A 24,713-nucleotide genomic window follows, 5' to 3' on the forward strand; every position below is an offset into this window, starting at 1 on the left:
AATATACATTTTAAAAATTACCTGAAGTAGAAGTTGCTAGAAAGATCCACATTGTGGAAGATTCGCACATATCTAAAAGGAAAAATGTAAAAACATGATATATATGATTTTAAGACAGATGTTCTTTCTGCTGCAACCACCCTTATTACTGTGACTGGAGTGTGCGATGGGTTTTGAAACTATGTATTTAAGATCAAAATAAAATAAGGCAAATTGTGTGGAAGTTTGCAGCACCTTGCTTCATCAGGATGGGTGACCCTGACCGAGTCATTGGGAATATAGATCATGCTGGTGTCTTCAATTTTGTAAATAGAGTGACCACCAATGTCAGCCATCTTTCTGCGCTTTGTGATCAAGACAATATAATGGCCCTCAAGGAATCGCACAAAGCCTGTGAAGACAATTAACAAAGAGAAATAAGAAAGTGATGACAATAAATGTGTTCAAGTGTGTGAGGGTATGAACCATACACTGTATAAAGAAGTGGACAAAAGGAGAGTAACGTCACACATTGTGTTCAGCTCCAGTTAAATTAAGTTCACAATGTGAGCATTTTAAGACCAAAATGATAAGGCTCACTGCAGTGGTTACAGAAAAAGGGTGACAGTTTCTCAATGTAAAGTCAATGGAAAACAGAGTCGAAGAAGCCAGAAGAGTCTCCATGTATACTTCCTATTTGGAACATGGGGCTAGTGGGTTAGCAATGTCTATTTATATATACAGTCTATGGTATAAACATAGTACAGGGTGTCTAGACTGAAGGATAAACAAGCAAATATTCAAACTCCATTTATGATCCAGTTATACTCATGTGGCTTCAAAACAGACTCATCCATTGATAAAAAAAAAAAAAGTTAATTTATCTTCTTCCTGTCAGAGAAGGGGTCAGCCTGACAAAGTCTGAGCCAGTGTGCATGAAAGCAGGTAAGAATATACTTAAGATAATGGCAATCATTACAAGGTGTAATGTAAAAAGTATCAGTCAGTGGTGCTCTCAGAGCAGACTGCACTCTTTAAGAACATATGACCCATTGACATTGTAAATAGCTGTTTGTGAATGGAGGAGGCACTGAGCACCTGGAAAATTTGATAATTTGATTTCCTTAATTTGAGCAGACAAACTCACATCCAAATGTCTGTGTCGATGTGACCGTCCCATTTGACTCTTATGCAAGATGTCATTTTAATCATATCAAATACTGCAATTTGATATAAATGAGGATTTTTTTTTAAATGTAAGGATTCAAGCAACTCATAAAAAGTCCACTCCTTTAAATTAGGCTTCTCTTCCCAAAAATCCCATAAATGCATATGAGCAGTGAATTATGGACAACAAATTATTTTATTTTTATGCTTACCTACAATACCATATGCAGAGACAGCCCGGGACAGGCCTGAAGAACCCTTCTGAGAGATCTTAGTGCGATTCCCTAGGTCCAGCCTTCCCAATAACTCGCGTACTTCTTGCTGGTTATAAACATGCTAAATAAGAGATTGGAAAAATATGATTAATTTTTAAACCACAAATGTAACAACCAGACTGCTAAAGTTGAAACACATAGATCTTAGTAATGAGTACCAAGGCAAAATAACATGTAAATTTGATCAACAATACTCTAGGGGCAGTTGGAGTAACTGACTGTACAATTTACTCCGGGCATTTCTCTAGAGTATTACATAAGCATATACATTAGCACTGTAGCAGCTCTGAGGGAAACTCCAATCTCACCTTATCATCAATTATGACCAGGTCCTTAGGTTCAGTACGGTCTATCTTTAAGACTCGGTGCCTTGTCTGTGCTTGATTGCTTCCCACCAGAAAATACCTCTGAAATATTAAATAAAATTAATTACATTCCTCCCACTATTATTTAAAAAAGGAGCAAGCAGTACAACACAAAAGAAAAGAAAAACCTTCAGGAGTTGTGTAGAACAGGACAACATGGTTTAGAACAGGGATACAAGATGTTCCCATTTTCCACTGTCTATTAAGTTTTCTGGCTGTCAGGCAGGACAAAATATAAAGGCTATTTGTACGGGACACATTCTGTGATTTCATTTGTTCTGAATGCATTGTAAGTTTTATGCTTTATCTTGTTTCAACTGCATCTTATTTATTTATTTATTTATTTATGAAGCTAGTTATTTAGCTTGTTAGTTAGTTATGTTATGTGCCATGTATTTGTATTTTGGTAATTGTGACCACTAAAATAGCAAATTTAGATACAATAGAGATAAAGCTTGCAGCCCTATTTTATAGTGCAATATGTTTGATTCACCAAATTCTAGTTTAAAACAGAGGTGCAGAACAGATCAGAATTCTATGGAGAATTTTCTCTGCTTTGATGTGTCCTCTGTCAGGATATACAAACAAAAGTTAAATTATTTTTCAATAATACTTCAGAAAATGATGACAGGTTAGTTGTCAGCTGAATTTACTTTAAGCCACAATATTAATACGGCAAGCTTGTCATACCGACCTCTAACAAATAAAGATTAGGTTCAGCATTTGTTGATCATAGAGAGATTTAAAAAACAAACAGTGCCCTCCATCTGAAATGATCTCAGATTCTAGTACAGGAGCAAAATCTATTCAACCACATCATGCCAGATGGGATGAGAAATGGGAGAATTATGCACTTTTCTAAAACTCCTTTAAGGTTAGCCATCTACTCATGAGTTGTGCTTTTTGATGCCCTTGTTGTCGTTTGTGCACTTTTCATAAGCATATATCTCTGTTATAGTGCCATCTAGTGATTTTCTATTGAAATTAATAATAATAATAATAATAATAAAAGTAATTTAACACTCTAATATGAACTTGTCATATGGATCTGTTTGTGCATAATACCTAGTGTTCACTAAGGACGTTTACAGCAGAGATATCCCCATACATGAGATGATTATGATTGACAGACTCACTGCTCTTGTTTCATACAGGACCATTCGTTGAATACCACTGATGATAGCCGCTGATTGGGGCATTTTGCTTCTTTTACGCAGGTAGCCTGACGATCCACAAGTAACACATGAGGTAACACAAGCGCTATAACAGGGATTTTAATAATATTAAACAGAAAGAAATCTCCCACATCACATGACCTATCATAGCTTTCATGCTAGTTTATCGACTTACTTACTCGTTTTAACTGTCAGCCCGTGTTGATATGCTGGTCTTCATTTGTCTACAAATCATTTATTATTTTTGTCGTATTTCATTTCTGCAAAAGCAGTTTCCCGGCAAGCACAGATCCTGATTTAGTAAGCGATTGCTGGTTTGTTGTGGTGGTCAGGTGACAATCCACTACAGACACAGCGGAGTTACGTACGGTGGCTCACAGAGTCAAAAAGCCGCAGAAATTATGTTTGGGGAAATGTTATGGAGTTATTGTAGATGTTACTTTAGTTAATATATTGTGGTTATAAATACATACATTTGTGAAATATATATCTAAAAAATTGAAAAGTTTTTTTAAAGCATTGTTGCTAAAGTTTGCCTGTTGTCATGGTTACCGTGTTTTTTTTTTAACTCGATGAAATGAGTCAAGCGTTGTTTGAGTCAGCATAAACTAATCGTACTAAACCGTAAATTTACTATACCCATTAACAAAGCCGATGGCTTAAGTTTCATTATTTTCATATCGTGTCATTAAACATGCCTGAACGCGGTAAGTCAAATTCAACTAACTACTTTAACTAACAAACAATGACAAATAAGGCATAGCCTAAAGTTGCCTTCGTAGAATATATAGCTCATTCTATTATACAGACTTTGAGTTAGACACATCGATTTCTAATATTCTAATTGTTTCACTATTTATGAAAGATATTTACAACTGCATATGTTTGTATCTTAGACCCTCTGGCAGATATTTTAATTGAAGATGAAGCGGAAAGAGAAAGGCTACTTTCTAAACCACCTTGCTTTCTCATAGTGGGTAGACCGGTAAGTGAACTGTCCATTCCTTTAATGTGTTATTAACCTTGGGGACATATATTTATTATATCTATTTGTCAGGGTGTTGGTAAATCAACTTTGGCAAGGAAAATTGCAGACTCCTGGAAATGCATCCTCGTAGATGGTTTGTTAGTTATTATAGCAATAGCCTTTGCATTATCTTAGGTCTTTGAAATCGTAAATTGTAACATGTTTTTACATTTTAGATACAGATGTCCTCAATACTCAAATCACACGCAGAACAAAAGTTGGTTTAGAGGTATGGGTTATTTTGTTCATTCATGCTTTTTTTTTTCTTTAATGCTGGCAATACTGTTGGTGTATTTATTGTAGCTCTTGGAAATCTTATATCATGGACAAAGCATACCTGAAGACATCATGCTTCAGCTAATTCTTGAAAAACTGAACTCACCTGAAGTAGAGCACTATGGTAAATCAATCATTTGCACTTGATGATACCATTATTTATATATTTATGTTTTACTGATCATTTTATGTTACAGGTTATGTTGTGAGCTGTTTGCCCTCTATGTCTGAGCGCTGTCTGAACATTAAGGAACAGATTGAATTATTAAAAAACCTTAAATTACCTCCTGATTTCATCATAAACATTAAGGTAACATTCCCTAACTACTAATGTAATTCAAACTATTATTTATGTTAAAGTAGTCAAATATAAAGTTTGTAATATTTCTGTCTTGTTTTCAATAGTGTTCTGACAGTGATTTAGCAGATAGGCTTTCAGGTCTGAGGCAGTACCCAGAGACAGGACAATTTTACCGAAGAGATGAATGGATGCGTGACGATGTTGTTTCCAATTCAAAGAAGGAAAAAGAAAGCACAGATGAAGATGAAGAGGAAGAAGATGAAGTCTGGCTGAGAAAAAACACCTTAACTTGAGTGAATTCACTTATGCCTGATTTATGTTATTTTATGTAGGTGGTGGAAGAAGAGATTAAAAAAGAAATGATCGATCAGATGGTGTGGAGACCAGAACACCTAAAAGATAATATGGACCATAGAATTAACACCTACAAAGAAATTATGCTTAAACCTTTAGAGGTACACCATGATTAAAATAAAATAAAATAAATATATATACTTTTTATTTTAAGTAACTTTAACCTGTCAGGACTATATCACTCGACACAATCCTCTACATCTACTGGAGCTGGATGGAAATGATAAACCTGATGATCTACACTTGGTAAGAAACATGCCACATAATCCAACCATAATCATCCAACTGAGGACACAACTACACAAATCACATGTCTACAAAATTATATCTTAGCATTTAAATATGTCATATTATAATGCAAATCCCTGCTCAGCAGGAGGCAATAAATACTATTCTATTGTTTTCCACAAGAAAAGAAGAAAACTAAAGTCTATAGTCCTGAAAATTGTTTATTTTCTAGCATGTAATGTCTCGACTTGGAGCTATGGCCATTCACCATGCACCACTTCCTGTTCTTCTCAGCAATGAAGATGATAATCTTCCAGAGGACACTGATACGGTTTGACTTTTAAATAAAATGTAATGAGTGAACATCAATTTGAAAAAGTCTATCCTGTAGCTTAAATGTTTCACACACAGGAAGACCTTATGAGAACAATGTCTTCCTCAAAAGTTGTAGCCCCAGGTTTCAGATGGAGAAGAAGTCGCTGGGGAAGAGCCTGTCCTGTAGCTTTGAAAGAGGGCAAAGTTGTCCCAGGCGTGCCTGATTTTTGTGTGGGGTAAGCGTCATTGTGCAAACTAATATTAATTTTAACACTTTTTAGCCACAAAATAGAATTTATTAATGTACCACATTTTTTTGTATCAATCCACAATAAATTAAGAAATATACGTGAACCAAGGTCCTCTAATTAGACTACAGAGTAAGCCGTTCACACCAAAGCGTCAAAAAACGCCTTGACGCCTCTATTTGGAGGCCTTTGCATTTGAGTTTAGACGCCCCCGAGGCGCGTCTTTGACGCCGTGGACGAACAGGACAAAAATACTTGACGCGCGTCCGTTACCCTGGAAACAAGAGCCCGGTCCCGGTCTTTTCCCGAAACAATGTCAGACCAGACTGAGAGAGTGTTTTTATGACATAAAAAATCAGCGGAGGAGATCGGGTCGACGACTGGGGCGTATATATATTTATACTCCGCTAATGACACTGGATCAGTCCCGGTCTAGTCCTGGTCTAATACCGGTCTAATCCTGGTCTAATACCGGTCTAGTCCTGGTCTAATCACGATCTAGTCCCGGTCTAGTCGTGGTTTAATCTATTCAGGGTCTAGTCCTTGTTTAGTCTCGGTCTAGTCTCGGTCTACTCCCGGTCTAGTCCTTGTTTAGTCCCGGTCTAGTCCTGGTTTAGTCCTGGTCCGGTCCTGGTGTATTGTGGTGTATATATTTATGCTCCGCTCATGTTTGTGGTTCTCGCTCTGGTTCTCGGGTCTTGCTTCCTGATAATAACGTCGCTGCGTCACTGGATACTCGTCTCTGATTGGTTGACGCCGCGTGTCTGACGCGAAAAGTTCAGCATTTTCAACTTCTTGACGCTGACGCCTTGGACGCGCGTCTAGACCGCTGACGTCAAAACGCTCAAGACGCGCCGCGTCAACGCCAGATTCGCGCAGCGCTGACGCCGAAAACGCGCCGCAAAAACGCAGGACGCTCTAGTCGCACGTCCACATCAACTTTACATTGAAAGTGGACGCTTTGACGCCTTGGTGTGAACGGCCCTTTACATGGCTTACAATACATTATAAATATTTGTAGTTAATGTATTAACATTATAAGAGAGAATTGGTCTGTTTAAAATGAACTTTTACTGTGCAGTTTCCAGGACAAAATGTACATCCTTTCCAATGCAGAGGCATATGAGAAGTTCATTGTAAATCCAAGAAAATATTTAGCCCCTCCAATGCCAAGACCTCCATGTCGAGTTTGCATTATTGGTCCCTCTCTATCAGGGAAGAGCACGCTGTGTAACCTTGTGGCCCAACATTATAATGCACAAGTGTTAGATGTGGACACGTTGGTACAGACATTGCTCCAACAAGCTGAACAAGAGAGGTTGGAGAGAATCAAACAGGAGACTACCGTTTCAGCTATTGAAAAAATACAGGCCATGCTATCTGCAGATGATGGAGAAGGTACAGGCAAGTGTAACCTATACTTTTCATCCCATATTATTATAATTGAAGTTGACTATAGTGATTGCATTTTTCTCCTACAGATGAAGCCCAGCATATTCAAGGTACTACTACATCAGCTATACATCAAACATTTAACACAGATAAAATAGGCAAGAGTAGTAAAACAATGGCCATACTATTATTACCACAAATTAAACTGCATACATGCTTGGTGTGCAAGTGTAATAAATATTATGCTAAGGATTACATTCAATATGTACAGTGACAGCCGACCACCCAGAAGTACAGGCATTGGTGCATACAGCCGTAGAAGAAGCCCAGCAGGTCACTTTATCACAGCTTGACAAGTACATACTGGTACTGGAGAAACGCATAAAGGAGGTATGTATGTGTAGCACTTAAAATAACTTGAACTTGAAAAGGTTGCTTATAAAGTTTTGTTTTCAGATAGAAAAGATGAACACTGGTGCAGATGTCCCTAGTGGCTGGGTACTGGACAACTTTCCTAGAAATGTTACAGAAATGGAGGTGCTACATCAGGCTGGAATCTTGCCCGATGTCCTGTTTTGTCTTCAAGATGGTGAAGAAAACATCTGTATGTAACTCTGTCTCATAGGAATCCCTAAGTTTTTGTATCACTTATTTATCGTGTAACTGTTGTGTTGAGTAGTACTGAAAAGACTATATGAGAAGCACAAGGACAATGTGGATGAAGCTATAAAGACCAGACTACAGAAAGAACATCTGGAGAAGGAAAAAAAAGAGGCGTTGTGAGTATTTTTTAAATATTTATTTATTTTTTATTTACCTTTATTGTTGATGTCCTCAATTTAAAAGATGGAAAATAAAGGAGGAGGAAAAAGCCAAAGTTGCAGAAGTATTGTCAAATCTAGAGTCTGTTGATGAGAAAGAAGAAACTGAGGGTATGTTTGTCATGTTTTAATAATGATATAATTTATTTGTAATGGTGGCTTTTGCATATTTTGTATAGAAAATCCAGTGACAGACATAGACATAGATAGCTCTGAAACACAAAAAATAAATAACCAGCAAAAAGGTATGATAATTTTGATTGTATTATGTGTGCATTGTCTTGTAATTGTGTATATGCCTACTGATAAAGAAATTGGGTTTTCTTATGCAGAATCTCTGGAGCAATCTGATGCAGGCCAAGACACACTTTCAGAAATAATTGAAGAAGAAGGTGTGATATTTCATTGCTTAATTGTTTGGAAATTAACAGAAGAGGACACCATAAAAAATTAGATGGCAAAACATCTTGAGGGGCTTATCCTCAAACAAGGTGTAATTTTTATTATTATTATTTTTTTTACTTTTTATAGAGGTGCCTGAGCAATTGGAGTCTGATCATTCTGCAGCCAATGCAATAGCAGAAGGTGAGCTGTGCTGTATGTCATTTAGGTGTTAATGTTTTAAAGGGTTTATGATGTTATTTTTTTCTATTGTCTAGAAAAAAATTAGATAACAGAAAGCTCAGGGCCTTCTGAAAAACTGGGTGTGAATTTAGTTTTTAATTCGTTTGCATAGTTTAGTGTTTTTTGTTTAGTTTTTTTTATTGTAAATCTTGTCTCCTCAGAAATCTCTCAGCAGCCTGTTGCTGACAGTTCTAATACTAAAGAGAGGATAGAGGAGTATCAGCATGGTAAGACATTTTAAATTATATTAATGATTAATCATAATATTTCAAATTATGGGTAACTTTTCTATTGATTATGTGCTTTCCAGATGGTTCTCCTCTAAATGATATAAACACCTATGTCCTATCTAAAACCAAAGAAGGTAAAGATGACTTAAACTCCTCTATATAACATCACATCTTTAAACAGTGTTCTGAAAGCTGAGACTTATGTGTGTTTCTCCAGTTGAACTCCCTGATCATTGGGAGCTTGGTTATCCAGATGTCCCTGAGATGAATGTGCACAAAAAGCATCTTCAACAGTTTATGCATGACTGGGATCAAATGCAGGTTATTTCAAATGTCACCTACATACTTCTGGATTTAAGTGGAAAGAAACCTGGAGAACTACTGGAGGAAGCGGTCTCTGAAATGGAAAGTTAGTCTTTTTTTTTTTTTTTTTTCTTTAAACAAATGTAAAGTGTTTATGGCAACACATTAATACAATCAGTGTTGTCAGTGGTGGAAGGTAATGACGTAAAAATTAAAGTACTGTACTTAAGTAAAATTTTTAGGTATCTTTACTTTACTTAAGTACATTTTCCAGTGGATACTTTTTACTTTTACTTCACTACATTGGAGAGGTATCTGTACTTTCTACTCCACTACATTTTTTTTTAACTGAACTGAAAAGTAAAAGTATTTTTAGTATATTATAGTTTGAGACCTGCTGAAAAGGCTGAGGGGTTTTATTTTTTATACATTCATAACTGATCAGAATCATTCATAATTGATTATCAGAATCAGTACTTTTGAAGCCTTACAAGACCTCAGAATCTGAGTGAAATACATTTACTTTTTACTCTTTAAGTACATTTTTAAACAGGTACCTTAATACTTTTACTTAGAGAATTTTTCTGCTCTGGTATCTGTACTTTTACTTAAGTAACAAAATTGAATACTTTTTGAATACTTTCACCACTTCTTGTCATGCCTTTCACCAGAACCGTTCAAGTATGTGGCCAGCGAGCTGACAGGGGCAGACCTGGATGAAGAGGCGGAGGACATGGCCGAACTGCAGAGAGAAGAGGAAGGTGATGATGAAGAGGAGGCAGAGGAGGAGGGTGAAGTAAGTTGTTTTGTATTTGTAAGCATTAATGTGCTGCAGATGTGAAATGTTTGTGTTGATATTATTCCCATTTAGGTAAAGGTATTTAATCTGGTTCCTGACCCATCAATAGGCATAATTAAATAATGTGATTCTGTGTATTGGTGGTTTTCAGATGCTAGAATGAGATGATGTCATACTCGTAGATGGGTTTTTCCTATTAATTACATTGTACTTTGCAATGATATATCAGAAGCATATATTCCCAAATTAGCTGATCATTTCTATTATTGACCAGACCAAAGACCATTCTATATTACAACAAAAATCTGCAGTTGAACAATATAAATTTTAGCTGCCCCCATTTGTATTAAATAATATTGGCCTATAGAATGTTGTGGCATCATCTGAAACCCAGCAATTATAATATATGAACATACTTTAATTAATTTACCACACATGCATGTAGTAATATTGTGGGTTGTTTTGCAGTTATGTGTTTTGTTTTGTTTTTTGTTTTTTTGTAACATTAATTTCCAACTGTATTTTTTTAGGGGAAGATTTCAATCACAAGATTATTTGGTGACACTTATCATTTTTGTCCTGTGGCTTTGAAAAACCACAATGTCCTTGTCCCCTGTAATGATGAAAACGCAGCCAAGTTCAAGGAAAGAATCTACTACTTTTCCAGTCCTGAGGCTAAGGACTATTTTATTGAAAATCCTGAACAGTATGTGGCACAGACTGATCTACTGGAGGTAATAATAATAAAGGACCATGTCAATTTGATTATATTTAGCATACGATGTAGATACAGTAAACATATTATTCTGTTTAGCCTCCAGCTTTAAGGGTGCTCATGCTTGGCACTCGAGGATCGGGGAAGACCACTAATGGAAAGTGGTTGGCCCAACAGCTTGGCCTGTTTTACATTGAATTCAGGGAGATATTGCAGATGCTCATCATGGAAAAGACCAAAAAGGCAGTGACCTACTCTGATGAAGAGGAGCCTTCTGAAGAACCAACTGAAGACTTGGATGCACTGATCAAAGAAGCCAGAGGAGAGATGGATAGTGAAGGGGACACTGACCATATACAAGAGGCAATGGCAAATTGCTCATTCACCTCTCTAACTTTATATTACACATATTTAACCACAAAGACATATATTCTGTTCCTTTTGATTGCTTTTGACAGAAGGAAGTCGAATTGACAGATGACGAAAAGCAAATAGTATCTTACCTGTCTGACGGAGAACCACTTAGTCCACATATACTGGATATGGTCCTCATCCCTTATTGGAAACTGGAGCCATACATGTAAGTATTAATTATTATACTGTAGTTTCATATATTTTTTCTTGTTCCACTGTAGTTTTCCTGAAATTTACACATCTGAAATCAAATAAATTTTTTTTCCATCGGTTGTCCTATATGACCAAGGTCTACAGGGTTTATTTTGGAGGGTTTTCCTTCTAATTCTGATGAAGTGGACTACCTTGCACAGCAGCAGCTCTTCCCTGATGCTGTGGTCACGTTGGGGGTGGATTTCAGTGAGATACAAGTACGTCTGTTGCCAAAATATCTTGAGAACTGGCGGGAGCAATGCAGACATCGGCAAGCTCAGCTGAAACTACTGCGGGAACTTCGTCAGAAAAATCGAGTACGTTTTTCAAAATTATTTGGTAAAAGATGTTGGTAATTTAAAAAAAAATAGTTATATGACATTTTGTGCACAGGAAGAAGGCATTGCCGCAAGAAGGGCTGAACTAATGGCAGAGATGCTCCCTAATACAAAGGTATGATTAATTTTGATAATTTGCAGTGACATCATGTTGGGGGTTCCACCTAATTGTATCTCTATGGTCAAATGTTCAGCTGTTACCATGGAGACACAATGCACACATTAGCAAATGCTGCTAAAAAAGTTTTAAGACAGTCTCAAAACTCATGCGCCTATGGTCATGTTTAGGTGTTTTTTGGTGCATCACACTAAAAAACTACTGGCTAATGCTATTGTATTACTGTAAATGTATGTATAAGAGACTTGTTTAACAGCAGAAATCAGCTCACCTGTTGTAGGTTCAGAGAAGTAATTTCTTTATGGTCAGACTGTGTAATGTCTTGACTTGGATTGTGTGTCCCAGGCAATGTTTTTGACATCAGCTACAAAGTATCAATAGATGAAACTTATTCTATGAAAACTTGTCCTCACTGACACTGGTCTACAGGTGACAGGTCATAATGAGGATGATGATGAAGACGAGGACGAAGATGAAAAAAACCCAGAGGACGATATTGAGGCTATGCTAGAGGAGGAGTTCCCCCCAGAGGAGCACAGTGACGACTTGGACAATGAAGAAACAGAGGAAGTGGCCACCGAACGCCTGCAGATGGACATAGCCAGACGATTTGCAAAAGATGAAAACGGCATTAGTGTTATGATGGTATGACATAGTTAATATTAACCTGTGCTTATCTTATAAATTTAATATTTTTATTCTAATAGTTATTTTCCATTAACACAGGAACTGTTAAGTGAGCAGAACATACCAATAATTTCTATTAATGCAGGAGGCAAGCCCAAAAAAGCGCGGCATCAGTTACTCAACCATGTACAGCCACTTTTAAACAATAGAGAATCACTCTTTCAAAAATGTCAACCAGTTACATGTCTCCAAGCCCACAAATTGCTGTCCTCCTCCTACAAATATTGCAGTGCGTTTGGCTTTTGGGATCCAGTTCAGGTGGGTGTTTCATATTAAAATATATAAGATGCATAAAAAATAATAAACTGTGCATTTACAATGGTATTATTCTTTCTGCAGCTGTATAATGAAAGAGACATAATACATCCACAGCTATGGCCTTTTGATCGTTCATATCCATTGATCTTCAACCATTTTGTCTATTTCTTTGAATCTAAAGAGAACCGCAACACATTTATCCTGAACCCCTTGAAATACATACGCCAGCCCAAACCCACCCCATCGCTTCCCATTAGATTAGCTGTCATTGGACCTCCAAAATCCGGTAAAACTACAGGTATGTTCTGAAATGTTCACTCATCAAATTCTTATGGTTGGTATAATATGTTTTTTTTTTTTTGGTGGTTTGTTTCATCAGTTGCAGAGATGTTTGCCCGAAAGTATGGTTTGACTAGACTTTCAATTGGCTGTGCTCTTCGCATGATGCTGGAGACACATGAACACACAGACCTTGGTGTTCAAATAAAAAATTATCTCAACCAAGGCCAGATTGTGCCTGATGAACTGGCCATTCAAGCTTTAGAAACTGTTCTAATGTGCTCAGTCTACAATGTTCAGGGGTAAGCGTACACTTTGAGCCTCACAAATGCACTCAATGAAACCATCATATATATCATACTTGTTTGTAGGTATGTCTTGGATGGATTCCCAATGACCATTAAGCAAGCACAGCTAATGGCATCTCGAAGCATCATTCCTATGGTTGTTGCAGAGCTTAAGTTAGACACACTGGAAGTTTCAAAAAGAGGCCTAAGAGATAAGATGAAGCCTAAACCATATTTGATGCACAACAGTGCTGAGATCCTCCTCATCCGTAACTCCTGTTTCAAACAAGAAGCTGAGTTAATTCGAAAATATTTCCAGCAACAGCACAAAAACTGGATACCACTGGATGCTACGAAGAGCAAATGGTGGATCTGGAAAAACATTTTAAAGGAAGTTAGCAAATGTGTGAAAAATATTCACAACTACCTGCAAAGGACACACAGTGGTAAGACTCACATCTGAGGTTATGGTTTTTTTTTTACTTTCAGTGACACCTAAATGTTTTATTTCCCAGGGCAAGCTGCCAGCATAAATAGGATGTGCATCACCCCAGAGGAGCTGCAGCGTCAGATAGGGAGGTTTGGATATTACTGTCCGGTCTGTCTGGTCCTAGAGAATCACCTAGTGGACTGCTCTGACACGACAGACTTGACTCATGATGCTGCTGAATACAGAGGGCATTACTACACCATGTGTGAAGAAAAGCATTTGGAAGTTAGTGTCTTAGTCACTGTTAAAAAAGATACTGTAAATAATAACAATGTGCTGATTCTTTTGTTTGTTTTCTAAGATGTTCCTAGAAACTCCAGAGCAGTTTGCAGCACTGGACAGTCGTTACACACTCCCACCTCCGCACCTTCTGCCAAAAAAACTTAATGGGATACAAGTGAAAAACAAGTTCCCACAACAAATAGAATTGAGGGGTTTCTGTCCTGTCACCTATCGTGATGGAAAACAAAGGTACATTCTTCATTTACATTTTCTTCCACATAAGAAATGCTCTTTACACTATATTTTCAGTTATGAAGCTTTAGTTCATGGAAATGCTGAATATGCCGTTGAATATCGTGAACGGATCTATGTCTTTGAGACTCAGCAGAAACAGGGAAAGTTTTTAAGGTGACCATTTCTGTAATCTTGATTGTTTATATGTTTGTTACTGTAGTTGTACTATATTGTCCTATTTTAACTGAAGGACTCCTGAAATGTACTGGGACCAGAGGCTGCCTGAGAAAATTCCTCCTCTCTGTGAGCCTGTACCTGTCAGCTCCTTTCCAAATTTGGGCTATTTGGAACAGGTAATTTGTCCCTGACATATAAAGGTCCCTATTGTGTATAGGTCATTTTAAAAGAAAAAAAAATTTACACCTGCAGGGGGTTGCTGTATCAGTCATCAAGGCTGTGACTGCTGTAGGGTGTCTTAAACCAAAGTATCCATTTCTCAGTGTACAAAAGTCTGCCCTCCTATATGTGGCCTACTATCTGAAAGGTAAGCAAAATAAGGCTGTTGAGCTGAGCAAAACAACCTTAAACCCTGAAACATGCTTCATTTTGTGTGTTGTAGCATTCAACCCTCGGAGCACAGACTACGTTCGGCAGAAGTACAAGAAGAAGTTGGCTTTGTTTGAAGAGAATTGTGCACTTATTCCCTATCTGATTACAACCATGCAGGGAGATTACAAGCCTCTGAGTGCACACCCCATAGACTTTGAATTCAAACTCAACAAGTTTCTGGCTTTGGAGGACAAACAAAGAAAAAATGTTTAACTTTGTTTCCTATTTCACATTCACAAAGGTAGAAAGTTATATCAAGAGCTTAAATAAAGACTGAATATCAAGATATAGATTTTTGTTGCCCATGCTCACTGGAAAGTTAATATAATGTACTACAATCATAGTGTACACGTTCCTTTCAAGTACCGTATATTGAAACATACTGGAAGCAGGGACCACAGCTTGGGGTCAATGCAATGGGCCATTTAGATGGATGCTTTTAACACAACTTTGACTGAACCAACGTAGGCTTGGCATATTAATTATAGATATTATTACAATACGATGTGTTATCAATATAATTACATTTTTAGTAAGTTGTAAGTAAGTATGACGTTCAGGTCCTGAGGGCCATAGTGTTTTTGTAATACCTAAGTATACCGGAGGGAGGCGTGTGATCAGCACAAGAGCAGCAGAAGAAGACGTTTCTGCAGCCTGGTGAAAGAGCGGAGGGCGCGAATAAAACACATGAGAGGGGTTAGAGTTTTTATGCTAAGTCAGGTAAGCCCCAACCTCCAACACAATTTAAATCCCGATACCAAACTACATGCATCGATACAAGAAATTATGTTCTTGTCTTTTATTTTAACAAGCGTTTGACTGTTTAGCCTGTGGAGCTATCCCAACTGCCAGAACTACCCCATGCGTTGCTAAGGTTAATTGTTACTTTAGGAATGACAGAATGCAGACGTGTTGCTTTAACTTTAAGTTACTTTAACTTTACTTTCCTAAAAGGAAGTAGGTTAATCCGTAAATTATCTGTAAGCGACCATTTATTTAACTGTATAATTTCATGTCTGTTTACTTTTCCGGTTTCGTTTTGTTCTCTGCCAGGGTAGGCTGAGGGAAATCTTTAATCCACAATGTCCAAGCGGCGAAACAGCACGCTAAATGACAACCCCAGCAAACGAGTCAAACCGGCGGGGGAGGAAGAGGAGCGAGACGAAAATGTTGACAACAGTGAAGTGCACGATCCCCTTCTGACAGGACCGGTACAGTGTTGTTGACATGAGTCTAAATTGGTTGTGTGTTAGCATTTGTAATGAATCCCCGTGTGTGTAGATGCTGTCTGCGGGTGAAGTGGTCAGTGATGTTGGGATCGTGGAGAGCATCACCTTGAAGAACTTCATGTGCCATTCGCTGCTCGGCCCTTTTGCATTTGGCTCCAATGTAAACTTTGTTGTTGGAAATAATGGAAGTAAGTTCAATACAGCTACTCTTCTAATGCACATGTGATGTGTGGGTAACTTTTCTGGTGGAGAGTCTGCCACCTGCTTGTCTCTCTGCTTGGAGATGTTATAGTTTTGCCTACAATGTTTAACAGTATAGCACTTAATTTCTTTATCTCTATGGAGATGAGCATGTAGGTCCACCAGGTCAAATTACAGGTCAGATCTGTGAAGTGGCACACTCACAGTATGAATGTATGCTGTTTAGGTTTGCAAGATACATTTCAAGTCAAGTTGTGTTATTTATATAGCACATTTAAAAACAACCATAACAAGTTGCACCAAAGTGCTTTACAGCATGAAACACAACATAGTGAAACAATAACGCAAATATAAAATATTTTTAAAAAGTTACTTGATGCACAAAGATAATAGTCTGAGGTAGAGCTCATGGGCTGTTAAATGCCGTCTTGAAAAAATTAGATTTTAGGAGGGATTTGTGAGGTAGGGAGGAGCAAGATCTCAGGTGAAAAGGGAGGGCATTCCAAAGCTTGGGGGCAACAACAGAGAAAGCTCAGCCTCCCTTGGTTTTGAGGCGGGATGGTGGGACAGACAGTAGGTTGAGAGAGTTTGACTTGAAAGTCCCGGGAGCAGTGTCGGGGGTTAAAAGATCAGTGATGTACTGTGGCCTGAGTGAGTTAAGTGATTTAAAAACAAATAATAACAATTTTAAATCAATTCTGTATTTAATAAGTAACCAGTGGAGTTGGGCTAGGATGGGTGTAATATGGTCTCTCTTTTTGGACCTGGTGAGCAGTCTGGCAGCAACATTTTGGACTAACTGTAACCTATTTAGGAAGGACTGTGGGAAGCCTGAATATAGTGCGTTGCAGTAGTCCAGTCTATTTGTTACAAAAGCGTGTATGATTGTTTCAAAGTTATTGTGTGTTGGGATTGGTTTTAATTTGGCAATTTGTCTTAGCTGAAAAAAGCTAGTTTTAACAACATTTGAAATCTGTTTCTCAAAGTTTAAAAGAGAGTCCATAAAGACACCAAAGTTCTTTGCAGAACTGTGCATATTTGTTGCAAGAGGCCCAAGGTCAGATGTGAGGGTGTCAGTGTAAGGTCCAAATAGAATAACTTCAGTCTTATTTTCATTTAGCTGGAGAAAGTTAAAGGACATCCAGTGTTTTTATTATTAAAGCAGGCATGTAGGGTGGCAAAGGATGAGACATTTTTTGGGGAAACAGAAAAATACAGCTGGGTGTCGTCAGCATAGAGATGGTACTTAACCTGATGTTTCTCTAGGATTGAACCCAGGGGGAGCACGTAGAAAATAAAAGGGGCGCAGACTGGAAAACCAGACCGGAACTTGTCGAGGATGTGTAGGCTGTTGACATGAGCTGAAACTTGACCAAACACAATTTTTTCCCAAATTTTTGCCAAGAATGGTAATTTGGATATGGGCCTACAATTTGATACATCTTCACTGTCCAAATTTGCCTTTTTAATGAGTGGGTGCGCAATAGATTGTTTAAAGAATGTAGGAACAGCACCACTACATGGAGATGAATGAAGGTCGCAGGTAAAATGTCCAGGTGGCAGCTAGTGGGTTTCAGATGTGCAAGTGCCTCAGTTAGTTCTGGGAGAAATACTTGCCTGAATTCAGTGAGATGGTGGGTAGCATAGGGGGGCATTGGGGGGGTGAATATATGTGCTCTAATATTGAATACTTTATTCATAAAGAAATCCATGATTAGTTCACAGCAGTCCACTGAGTTGGTGAGGCAGGCATGTGAGGACGGAGGATGTAGTCGGGAGTTTAGAGTCTGGAAAAGGATTTGAATTTTATGAGCATTTGATTCAGTGATGTTGGAAAATATTCATTTTCGCAGACTGTACCGCTTTCTGATAGCACTTTAAGGAAGATTTAAGTATTCCATAAGATACATAAAGTCTGTCCTTTTTCCATTTTCTTTCTGCTCTTCTACACATTTTTGTCTAAGTGTGCGAGTAGACTCATTTCAGGCAATTAAAATAACCTCTCCATGGAGACAAGCATGTGGTGGACCTCTCAACAGAGAAACTGCACAGTGCTATTAAAAATGTTACAGCTGGAGAAAACTGTAGATTCAAATTAAATTAAAACAATGTGCATATAAAAATTTAATATATATTGAATAAATATTAGTCATACAAGTGTCAAAAATGTACATAACTGGACATATTCAAATTAATCATCATATACTATTCAAGAAAAAATGGATCATGCAATAAAAGTCACAGTTGAAAAAAAGAAGTAGGTTGAAAATATAATGATATTGTAAGTTACATATTTAAATTTTTTTGTGTTTTAAATGTTTTCTTGTCAGGTGGGAAAAGTGCTATTCTAACAGCTCTTATTGTTGCCCTTGGTGGAAATGCACAAGCTACAAACAGAGGGGTAGCACTCAAGGGCTTTGTCAAGGAAGGCGAAAGGTAAGGAGTCATTTTTTAAAGGTTTTGTTCAGTTTTGCTATTGCTTGTTTCATTGTGTTTTGTTTTTAGCTCGGCAGAAGTGTCTATTACCCTGCGTAACAAAGGAAGAGATGCTTATAAATCTGAAGTGTATGGCTCATCCATCACAATAGACATGAGAATATCATGTGATGGGCTGAGAACCTATAAATTAAAAAGCAAAACAGGTAGATTCACATTGTAAGATAAATATGTTAGCACTGGTTTAACTGACACTGAGATGTTTCTTTTAAACAGGTCAAATTGTTACCACCAAAAAGGATGAGCTTTTATGTATCTTGGATAACTTCAATATCCAGGTAAGCTTATTTGTGTCATTTGTGTTTGCAGTCAGTATAGTTCAGTCAATAGTGTGTAGTGTTGTTGTTGTTGTTGTTGTGTTAGAAATTAATACACGTTCCCTTGTTTTTTGTACAGTTCTTGTAAAGGCACATTTCATCATGTATTATTATTATTATTTTTTTAATTCAGACCATATGGCATTAATGTCTCTTAACTAAATGCCAGTTGTATTTTTCCAAAGGTTAATAACCCTGTGTCCATTCTCACACAAGAAATGAGCAAATATTTCCTTCATTCCAAAGGAGAAGGGGACAAATACCAGGTTAATTTTTAAGGTGTTTTGTTTTATGTTTGTTTTAATAGTTGAAAATCTAAATAATCATTTTCTTTTGTGTAGTTTTTCATGAAAGCTACTCAACTGGAGCAGCTGAGAGAAGATTTTGTTCACATCAAATCAACAAAGCGTATTACAGAAGATAAAGTGGAACAACACGGTGAAGTAAATGCCTGCATCATACCTGTCTTGTATTTTGAATAGCTGTATAGATATTAGAGATTTCCTGCAAGCATGTGTTTTTGACAGTTGCTGAAGGACTTAAAGCGTAAATATCTTGAAAAAGAGGACCGCTACAAAAGCCTGGCATCTCTAGACGAAATGCACACCAAACTGGAGGAGCTGCAGAAACAAATGGCCTGGGCTTTGGTGAAAACACATACTGGATCCCTCGTCCTTTGCCTTTTTCAGTACAGTAACTGTGTGATTTTCTCTTGGGGCAGGTGCTGGAAATGGAGAAGGAGCTGGAACCATTAAAAGAGAAACTTGAGGCTGACAAGAAGTCAACAAAGAAATATGATGAGAAAGTAGAAGAATGGAAGGTGGGTTTCTGAAATCTCACCATCATTATAAAATGTCAAAATAAATTGAGATGCATTTTTATTTATTTTTAAAATTTTTGGATACTATAATTAATTTGTCTGGATGTCTCAATCTTTGTTAGGTCACCATTGTTGTTTACATGATCTGTCCTTTGGGTCAAAAGTAAACATCACTAATCTAATGGGTGTGTTATTTTCTTCAGTTTAAGATTGAAGAGGCAGAGAAAAAGTACAAACAGACCCAAGAACAGTTAGAAAAGATCACTCTGCAGGTCCAAGAGCTCCAGCCTAAATGTGTTGAGCTGAAAGCTGAAGCTCAGAGGCGCAATTCTCTACTAAAATCCAGCGAGGTCAGAAATACTCACACATTTGTGCAAACATTAAAGTGCATATGGCAGGTTTTCATGTTTTTTCTAATGATTACTTCATTTGATGGGACTTTTCATAGGTAAGATTGTAAATCAGAATTGTCAAACTGCGGGAAACTAGACAGTGATAGTGAAATTATGAATATAATGATGTTTACTACATTAAAACCTGCCATATGCACTTATTTTTTTACTACATGTTTGAAAAGTCTTTTTTCTTGATTATTTCTTCTTTAGGTCACTGTTCACAGATGCAGGGCAAATCTAAGAGATCTAGAAAAGGACAAAGTTCAACTCTCAACAAGAATAAACGATCTGAAGCTGAGGTATGATCCTCCTTATACTGACCCTTTAACATCATCATCCATATTAACTCCTTTAACATGATTGATTGTGTGTAGCATTAGTCAGACCACAGGAGCTGAGAGCCAGGCCAGGATGGAGCAAATACAACAAATTGAGACCGAGCTTGACAACCTGAGGCACCAAATCTCTACTCTGGGCCAGCAGATTGATCAGTACCAACATGCCTGCAGCCGGGCTAAAGAAGAGCAAGCTAAGTTGAGGTAGAACTACAAACATGATAAAGGTTGTTATATATGTAAATGAATAGTGTCTACATTTTTTTGTGCCTAATGAATTGATTATTTTCAAATGAAATTCTTAATTTACCATAAACATACCTTTTTATACACTTTATTTTCGGCTCAAATGCTGTATGAGAACATTGTATCTGCTTACAGGCGAGAAAATGATACTCTTATGAGGTCCATGGTAGCCAACAGAAGAAACCTTCAAACATTGGAGAGCAGTCGTTCCAACCGCCTGCGCCGCTTTGGAGAGCACATGCCTGCACTTCTTAATGCCATACAGGAGGCTCACCGCAGAGGCCAGTTCAGACACATTCCTCGTGGACCATTAGGTACACTCCTCCCCAGACTAAACGATAAACATTACAGAAAAAAGTATCTTAAATCAGTCTTCTATCACTTCTTTTGTAGGTTTTCTCATCAGTTTGAAGGACCCAGAGCACGCTTTGGCAGTGGAGTTGTGTCTTAAAAACCTTTTGCTAGCTTTCATATGTGATAACCACTATGATGAGAAAGTACTGCAAGGGCTCATGGCTCGAGTGTTCCCATCAGGACGAAGGCCCGCCATAATAACCAGTGCCTTTTTGCCTCACATCCATGACACATCGAGGAGGTGTGAACAAGTTTTTTCACTAGTACTGAATGCATTGTACTGTCACAGTTTCAAAGATTGTAACTCCAATACCGCCGCTTTATCAGAGGTGTGAATCATCCAGAGTATCCCTCTGTGCTTCAAGCGCTGGAGATTGAGGATCCAGCTGTAGCCAACTGCCTTATTGACCAAAGGGGCATCGAAACTGTTCTTCTTATTAAGGTAAGAAGCCATACATTTATACATGTGCATGTAAGTAAAATATAACTGGTTCTGTATTCCTACTGTCTGTATTTGTTTTACATTTACATTGGGCCGGTGACGTGTGCAGAATCGCACAGAAGCACGAAGAGTGATGCAAGGCCGAAACCCTCCTCAAAACTGCACCCAGGCTTTTTCTAAAGATGGTGACCAGGTCTTCCCTAACCGCAGTTATGCCGCAGACCAGACCAGGGCCAACTACTTGTCTGGGGATGTGGAGGAAGAAATAAGGTATGTAAGACAAAAGAGATGCCTACCAGAATATATATGAGAGAGTGTTAGTAATTATTTTTGTCAGACACCTGCAGAGAGAGCTGGAAAACCAGAGTGGCCAGTCGTCTCGCTTTAACCGACAGTTGAGGAAGATGGATGATGATATAAGACAAAATGATTCTTTGCTGAGAAGAGCACATGCAGAGCAGAAAAATGTCCAAGTAAACATTTTTTACTCAGTGTTTTATTTTTATTCTTGTGCAAAATGCATTAATGCATTATTTGTTTGTTATAGGACAAGGTCACTAAGTTGCAGCTTGAGCTGACTGACCTGAAAAATGTGGAAGAGCCCCAGTCAGAAGATCTTAATCCTTTGGTAAAATATATTGATTATAAATAGCATTAACAGAAATGTATTTTGACAATATAAGAAAAGTAATGTTTACTGCGGGCTTTATTTACAGGAGGAAGATCTTCAGGACATAGTTTCTAAAATCACTTCCAAACGCACAGAGTATGAAGAAGCAAAGATTCAAATGGCTGACCTGAAGGCATCGTATGACAAGGCAGAGCGGGAATACAAGCAGCACAAAGACCATATCAACACTATTGCTGAGGAAGCAGACTCTGTCAAGGTAAACATAAGCATGAATATTATGACCACTGGGCAATATTATGACCACTGGGCAATATTATGACCATTTCTTTATATTTAACCATATCATGTAATATTTGATTTTACAGGATGAACTGAGTAAAACAGATGAGGAAGTGATGAAGTGCAAACATCATAAAAAACACTATGATGACAAACATGCTGCTCACCTGAAGAACATCCAAACTCAGGAAAATAATCTCAACAACAAAGAGAAAGAGCTAGAAGTATATGCTGTTTTTTATTATTTAACTGCGATATTATTGCTATACTTGATAGAAAAATGCTCAAATACTGTATCCATATCTGCTCAGGCTTCAATTGCCAAAGCTTCAGAGATCTGCGCAGAGCGTCTAGAGGTGCGCCGGACAGCCCGCAGTTTGGATAGTGAGATCAACCGCCTCAAAGTCAAGATTAGCACTCAACAGGAGCAACAAGGCGATCGTGAAGAAATTGTAAGGTATGGATAAGTTCTATAGCATACGCATTTAAAGAGAGGGGGTATTATGCAAAATGTGGATGTTCCCTCACCAAAAACATGCCAAGAGTTTTTACATGTGATATTGTGATCTCTGTCAAGCACTAATGCCTACGTCACCCATGCTCCCGCAGAGCAATTTTTCAAAAATAGACAAAAGCAGGATACAAAACACTTAGTGGAAGGCGCACAGTGGTGTAATAGAAGGGGGAGTGACTTGGTGCAGAGAGCAAGGAGAGTGGGTAAAAATGTAACTAAAAAACAGTAAATGCTTAATAAACAGTAAATATGTTGTTTTCGGCTAATATAGCGTTTTCAAAACGATACCATGTTACATGGTGATCTAAACATGTTGTTTGTTAGCAATTAATATTTTATGGAATTGTAATACTCCTTCTGACATTAGCCTATTAACACAAGCCATTAACTGACACACTGTGGTGCAGGCAGTACCAGGAAGCTCTGGAGAACTATAAAAACATGGCACAGCAGATGAAGAACCTCAACAGCTTTATCAAAAGCCTTGATAATGTTCTGAACCACAGACTGCAGGTTTATGCTGAGCTCAGAAGGTATGTTTAATTTAATTACACTGGTTATTTCAATTAGTTTATAATTTAAATATATTTTAAAATGTTTTTTCCTTTTGATAGATTTCTTTCAGCTCGCTGTAAATACTACTTTGATAGCATGCTGGCTCAAAGAGGCTACACAGGAACGATGACCTTCAACCACAAGGATGAAACCCTCTCCATCTCTGTAAGCATAAAAAAGTTAGAAACAAACTTGATGGGTTTAAAATATAACATAAAAAACAAACAACAGCAAATAGAGGCTACAGTTGTGTGTGTGTGTATCTGTAGGTTCAGCCGGGTTCAGGGAACAAGGGTGACCTCAGTGACATGCGCTCACTGTCCGGAGGCGAGCGGTCCTTCTCCACTGTCTGCTTCGTTCTGTCTCTTTGGGCCATCACCGAGGCACCTTTTCGCTGCCTTGATGAGTTTGATGTCTATATGGTAAAGATTTAAATTTTGTTTTCTTGACTCCCTCACCACCTGCCACTGTATTAATTTGTATGTATGTTGTTAAGGACATGGTGAATAGGAGGATTTCTATGGACATGATGCTGAAGGTTGCTGCTGGCCAGCTTTACAGACAGTTCATTTTCCTCACTCCTCAGAACATGGGGTAAGAGTACATTCTTTATTTTGATTATATTATCAAAGCAACTAGACCACCCCAAAGAAAACGGCAATTGTTTTTTTAGTTCTTATATGACAACATAACTTTTGAGAAATGGCTGTGTGTTTGGGGAGCAGTAAAGGTCTTGTAAATGTGTGCTTAAGATTCTGTGGGAAAGGGCATCAGTGCATTTATCTACAAATTGCCTGTTGACAGTGAAATTTATGATGTTTGTTTTTGCCCCAGATCTCTTCCGGTGAGCAAAATCATTCGTGTCCTGCGCCTCAAAGATCCAGACCGTGGCCAGAGCGCTGCATTGGGACCAGCCAACCATAAAAACCAGTAGCATTTTGTGTGTTCACCTCCAGCAGGTGGCTTCACAGCTAACAGGAGGCGGTTTGGCTTAATTTCGTTCTATACTTCATGTTTTGAGGTTTTGCTAAAAAGGTTTTAATGCACTGTTGATGTTCAGGAAGAATTTTATGTTATTGTAATGGTTATATTTTACGTAATTATACATTTATACTAAAAATAAATAGGTCTTGATTTACTTATGCTTCATGGTGTATGTTTTGTGATGTTAGTCTTT

The 24,713-nt window shown here is 37.8% G+C and overlaps 3 protein-coding genes across 7 annotated transcripts in view; 2 read left to right on the forward strand and 1 right to left on the reverse strand.

The window, feature by feature from the left end:
• Positions 1-3,322, reverse strand: part of fig4a (FIG4 phosphoinositide 5-phosphatase a) — a 28,265-nt gene extending 24,943 nt beyond the window's left edge. Inside the window, exons 1-6 of one of the 3 annotated variants that reach the window (XM_055149464.1) lie at positions 3,141-3,322; positions 2,923-3,008; positions 1,730-1,828; positions 1,359-1,482; positions 235-391; positions 22-72 (exon numbers count right to left, since the gene is read on the reverse strand). In XM_055149464.1, the coding sequence (XP_055005439.1) occupies positions 22-72; positions 235-391; positions 1,359-1,482; positions 1,730-1,828; positions 2,923-2,985 (494 nt within the window). In that variant the 5' untranslated portion in view covers positions 2,986-3,008; positions 3,141-3,322. Of the gene's footprint in view, positions 1-21; positions 73-234; positions 392-1,358; positions 1,483-1,729; positions 1,829-2,922; positions 3,047-3,136 lie in introns of all 3 variants that reach the window. The other 2 variants (XM_055149462.1, XM_055149463.1) reach the window with 2 other exon arrangements.
• Positions 3,323-3,376: 54 nt separating this feature from the next.
• Positions 3,377-15,010, forward strand: ak9 (adenylate kinase 9). Of its 2 annotated transcripts, none has more exons than XM_055149422.1 (40): positions 3,377-3,668; positions 3,858-3,946; positions 4,019-4,082; positions 4,165-4,217; positions 4,292-4,388; positions 4,462-4,574; positions 4,670-4,828; positions 4,898-5,020; positions 5,091-5,165; positions 5,380-5,478; positions 5,559-5,698; positions 6,792-7,114; positions 7,192-7,212; positions 7,374-7,492; positions 7,559-7,706; positions 7,782-7,881; positions 7,949-8,034; positions 8,103-8,168; positions 8,256-8,315; positions 8,455-8,508; positions 8,709-8,774; positions 8,858-8,911; positions 8,995-9,186; positions 9,752-9,876; positions 10,410-10,613; positions 10,694-10,957; positions 11,053-11,174; positions 11,298-11,517; positions 11,594-11,653; positions 12,086-12,301; positions 12,383-12,601; positions 12,683-12,899; positions 12,981-13,182; positions 13,252-13,613; positions 13,683-13,882; positions 13,959-14,128; positions 14,189-14,287; positions 14,364-14,466; positions 14,543-14,657; positions 14,733-15,010. In XM_055149422.1, the coding sequence occupies exons 1-40, from the start codon at positions 3,656-3,658 to the stop codon at positions 14,933-14,935; spliced, it is 5,415 nt and encodes a 1,804-aa protein (XP_055005397.1). In that variant the 5' UTR covers positions 3,377-3,655; the 3' UTR covers positions 14,936-15,010. The 2 variants fall into 2 exon arrangements, with proteins under 2 accessions (XP_055005397.1, XP_055005398.1); XM_055149423.1 differs by having other exon boundaries at positions 6,792-7,108.
• A 318-nt stretch (positions 15,011-15,328) lies between these two features.
• On the forward strand, positions 15,329-24,674 carry si:dkey-119f1.1 (Structural maintenance of chromosomes protein 6-like). 2 transcript variants are annotated; one of them, XM_020938292.2, is made up of 27 exons: positions 15,329-15,442; positions 15,776-15,933; positions 16,004-16,139; positions 18,483-18,588; positions 18,658-18,794; positions 18,865-18,926; positions 19,151-19,231; positions 19,307-19,408; positions 19,493-19,612; positions 19,687-19,785; positions 19,989-20,135; positions 20,391-20,479; positions 20,555-20,719; positions 20,897-21,075; positions 21,155-21,356; positions 21,443-21,557; positions 21,667-21,827; positions 21,895-22,030; positions 22,105-22,185; positions 22,274-22,444; positions 22,554-22,691; positions 22,779-22,924; positions 23,389-23,514; positions 23,596-23,701; positions 23,806-23,958; positions 24,033-24,130; positions 24,371-24,674. In XM_020938292.2, exons 2-27 carry the CDS (start codon positions 15,805-15,807, stop codon positions 24,468-24,470), a joined length of 3,285 nt encoding a protein of 1,094 aa, XP_020793951.1. In that variant the 5' UTR covers positions 15,329-15,442; positions 15,776-15,804; the 3' UTR covers positions 24,471-24,674. The 2 variants fall into 2 exon arrangements, with proteins under 2 accessions (XP_020793951.1, XP_055005399.1); XM_055149424.1 differs by having other exon boundaries at positions 15,339-15,442; positions 15,781-15,933.
• The last annotated feature ends 39 nt before the right edge of the window (positions 24,675-24,713 follow it).

This window comes from Boleophthalmus pectinirostris, unplaced genomic scaffold (genome assembly GCF_026225935.1).
Source record: "Boleophthalmus pectinirostris isolate CB_2022bp ecotype Guang Dong unplaced genomic scaffold, ASM2622593v1 HiC_scaffold_13, whole genome shotgun sequence".
Taxonomy (NCBI): domain Eukaryota; kingdom Metazoa; phylum Chordata; class Actinopteri; order Gobiiformes; family Gobiidae; genus Boleophthalmus; species Boleophthalmus pectinirostris.

Excerpts from the sequence above, each read along its gene's own strand:
- si:dkey-119f1.1 (XM_020938292.2), top strand. The coding sequence starts at position 15,805 with ATGTCCAAGCGGCGAAACAGCACGCTAAATGACAACCCCAGCAAACGA. Across the intron at positions 20,480-20,554 it reads ATAAACGATCTGAAGCTGAG|CATTAGTCAGACCACAGGAG; the intron begins GTATGATCCTCC and ends GATTGTGTGTAG. Across the intron at positions 23,515-23,595 it reads GTTTATGCTGAGCTCAGAAG|ATTTCTTTCAGCTCGCTGTA; the intron begins GTATGTTTAATT and ends TCCTTTTGATAG.
- ak9 (XM_055149422.1), top strand. Across the intron at positions 4,575-4,669 it reads ATTTCATCATAAACATTAAG|TGTTCTGACAGTGATTTAGC; the intron begins GTAACATTCCCT and ends TGTTTTCAATAG. Across the intron at positions 8,316-8,454 it reads AGAAATAATTGAAGAAGAAG|AGGTGCCTGAGCAATTGGAG; the intron begins GTGTGATATTTC and ends TACTTTTTATAG.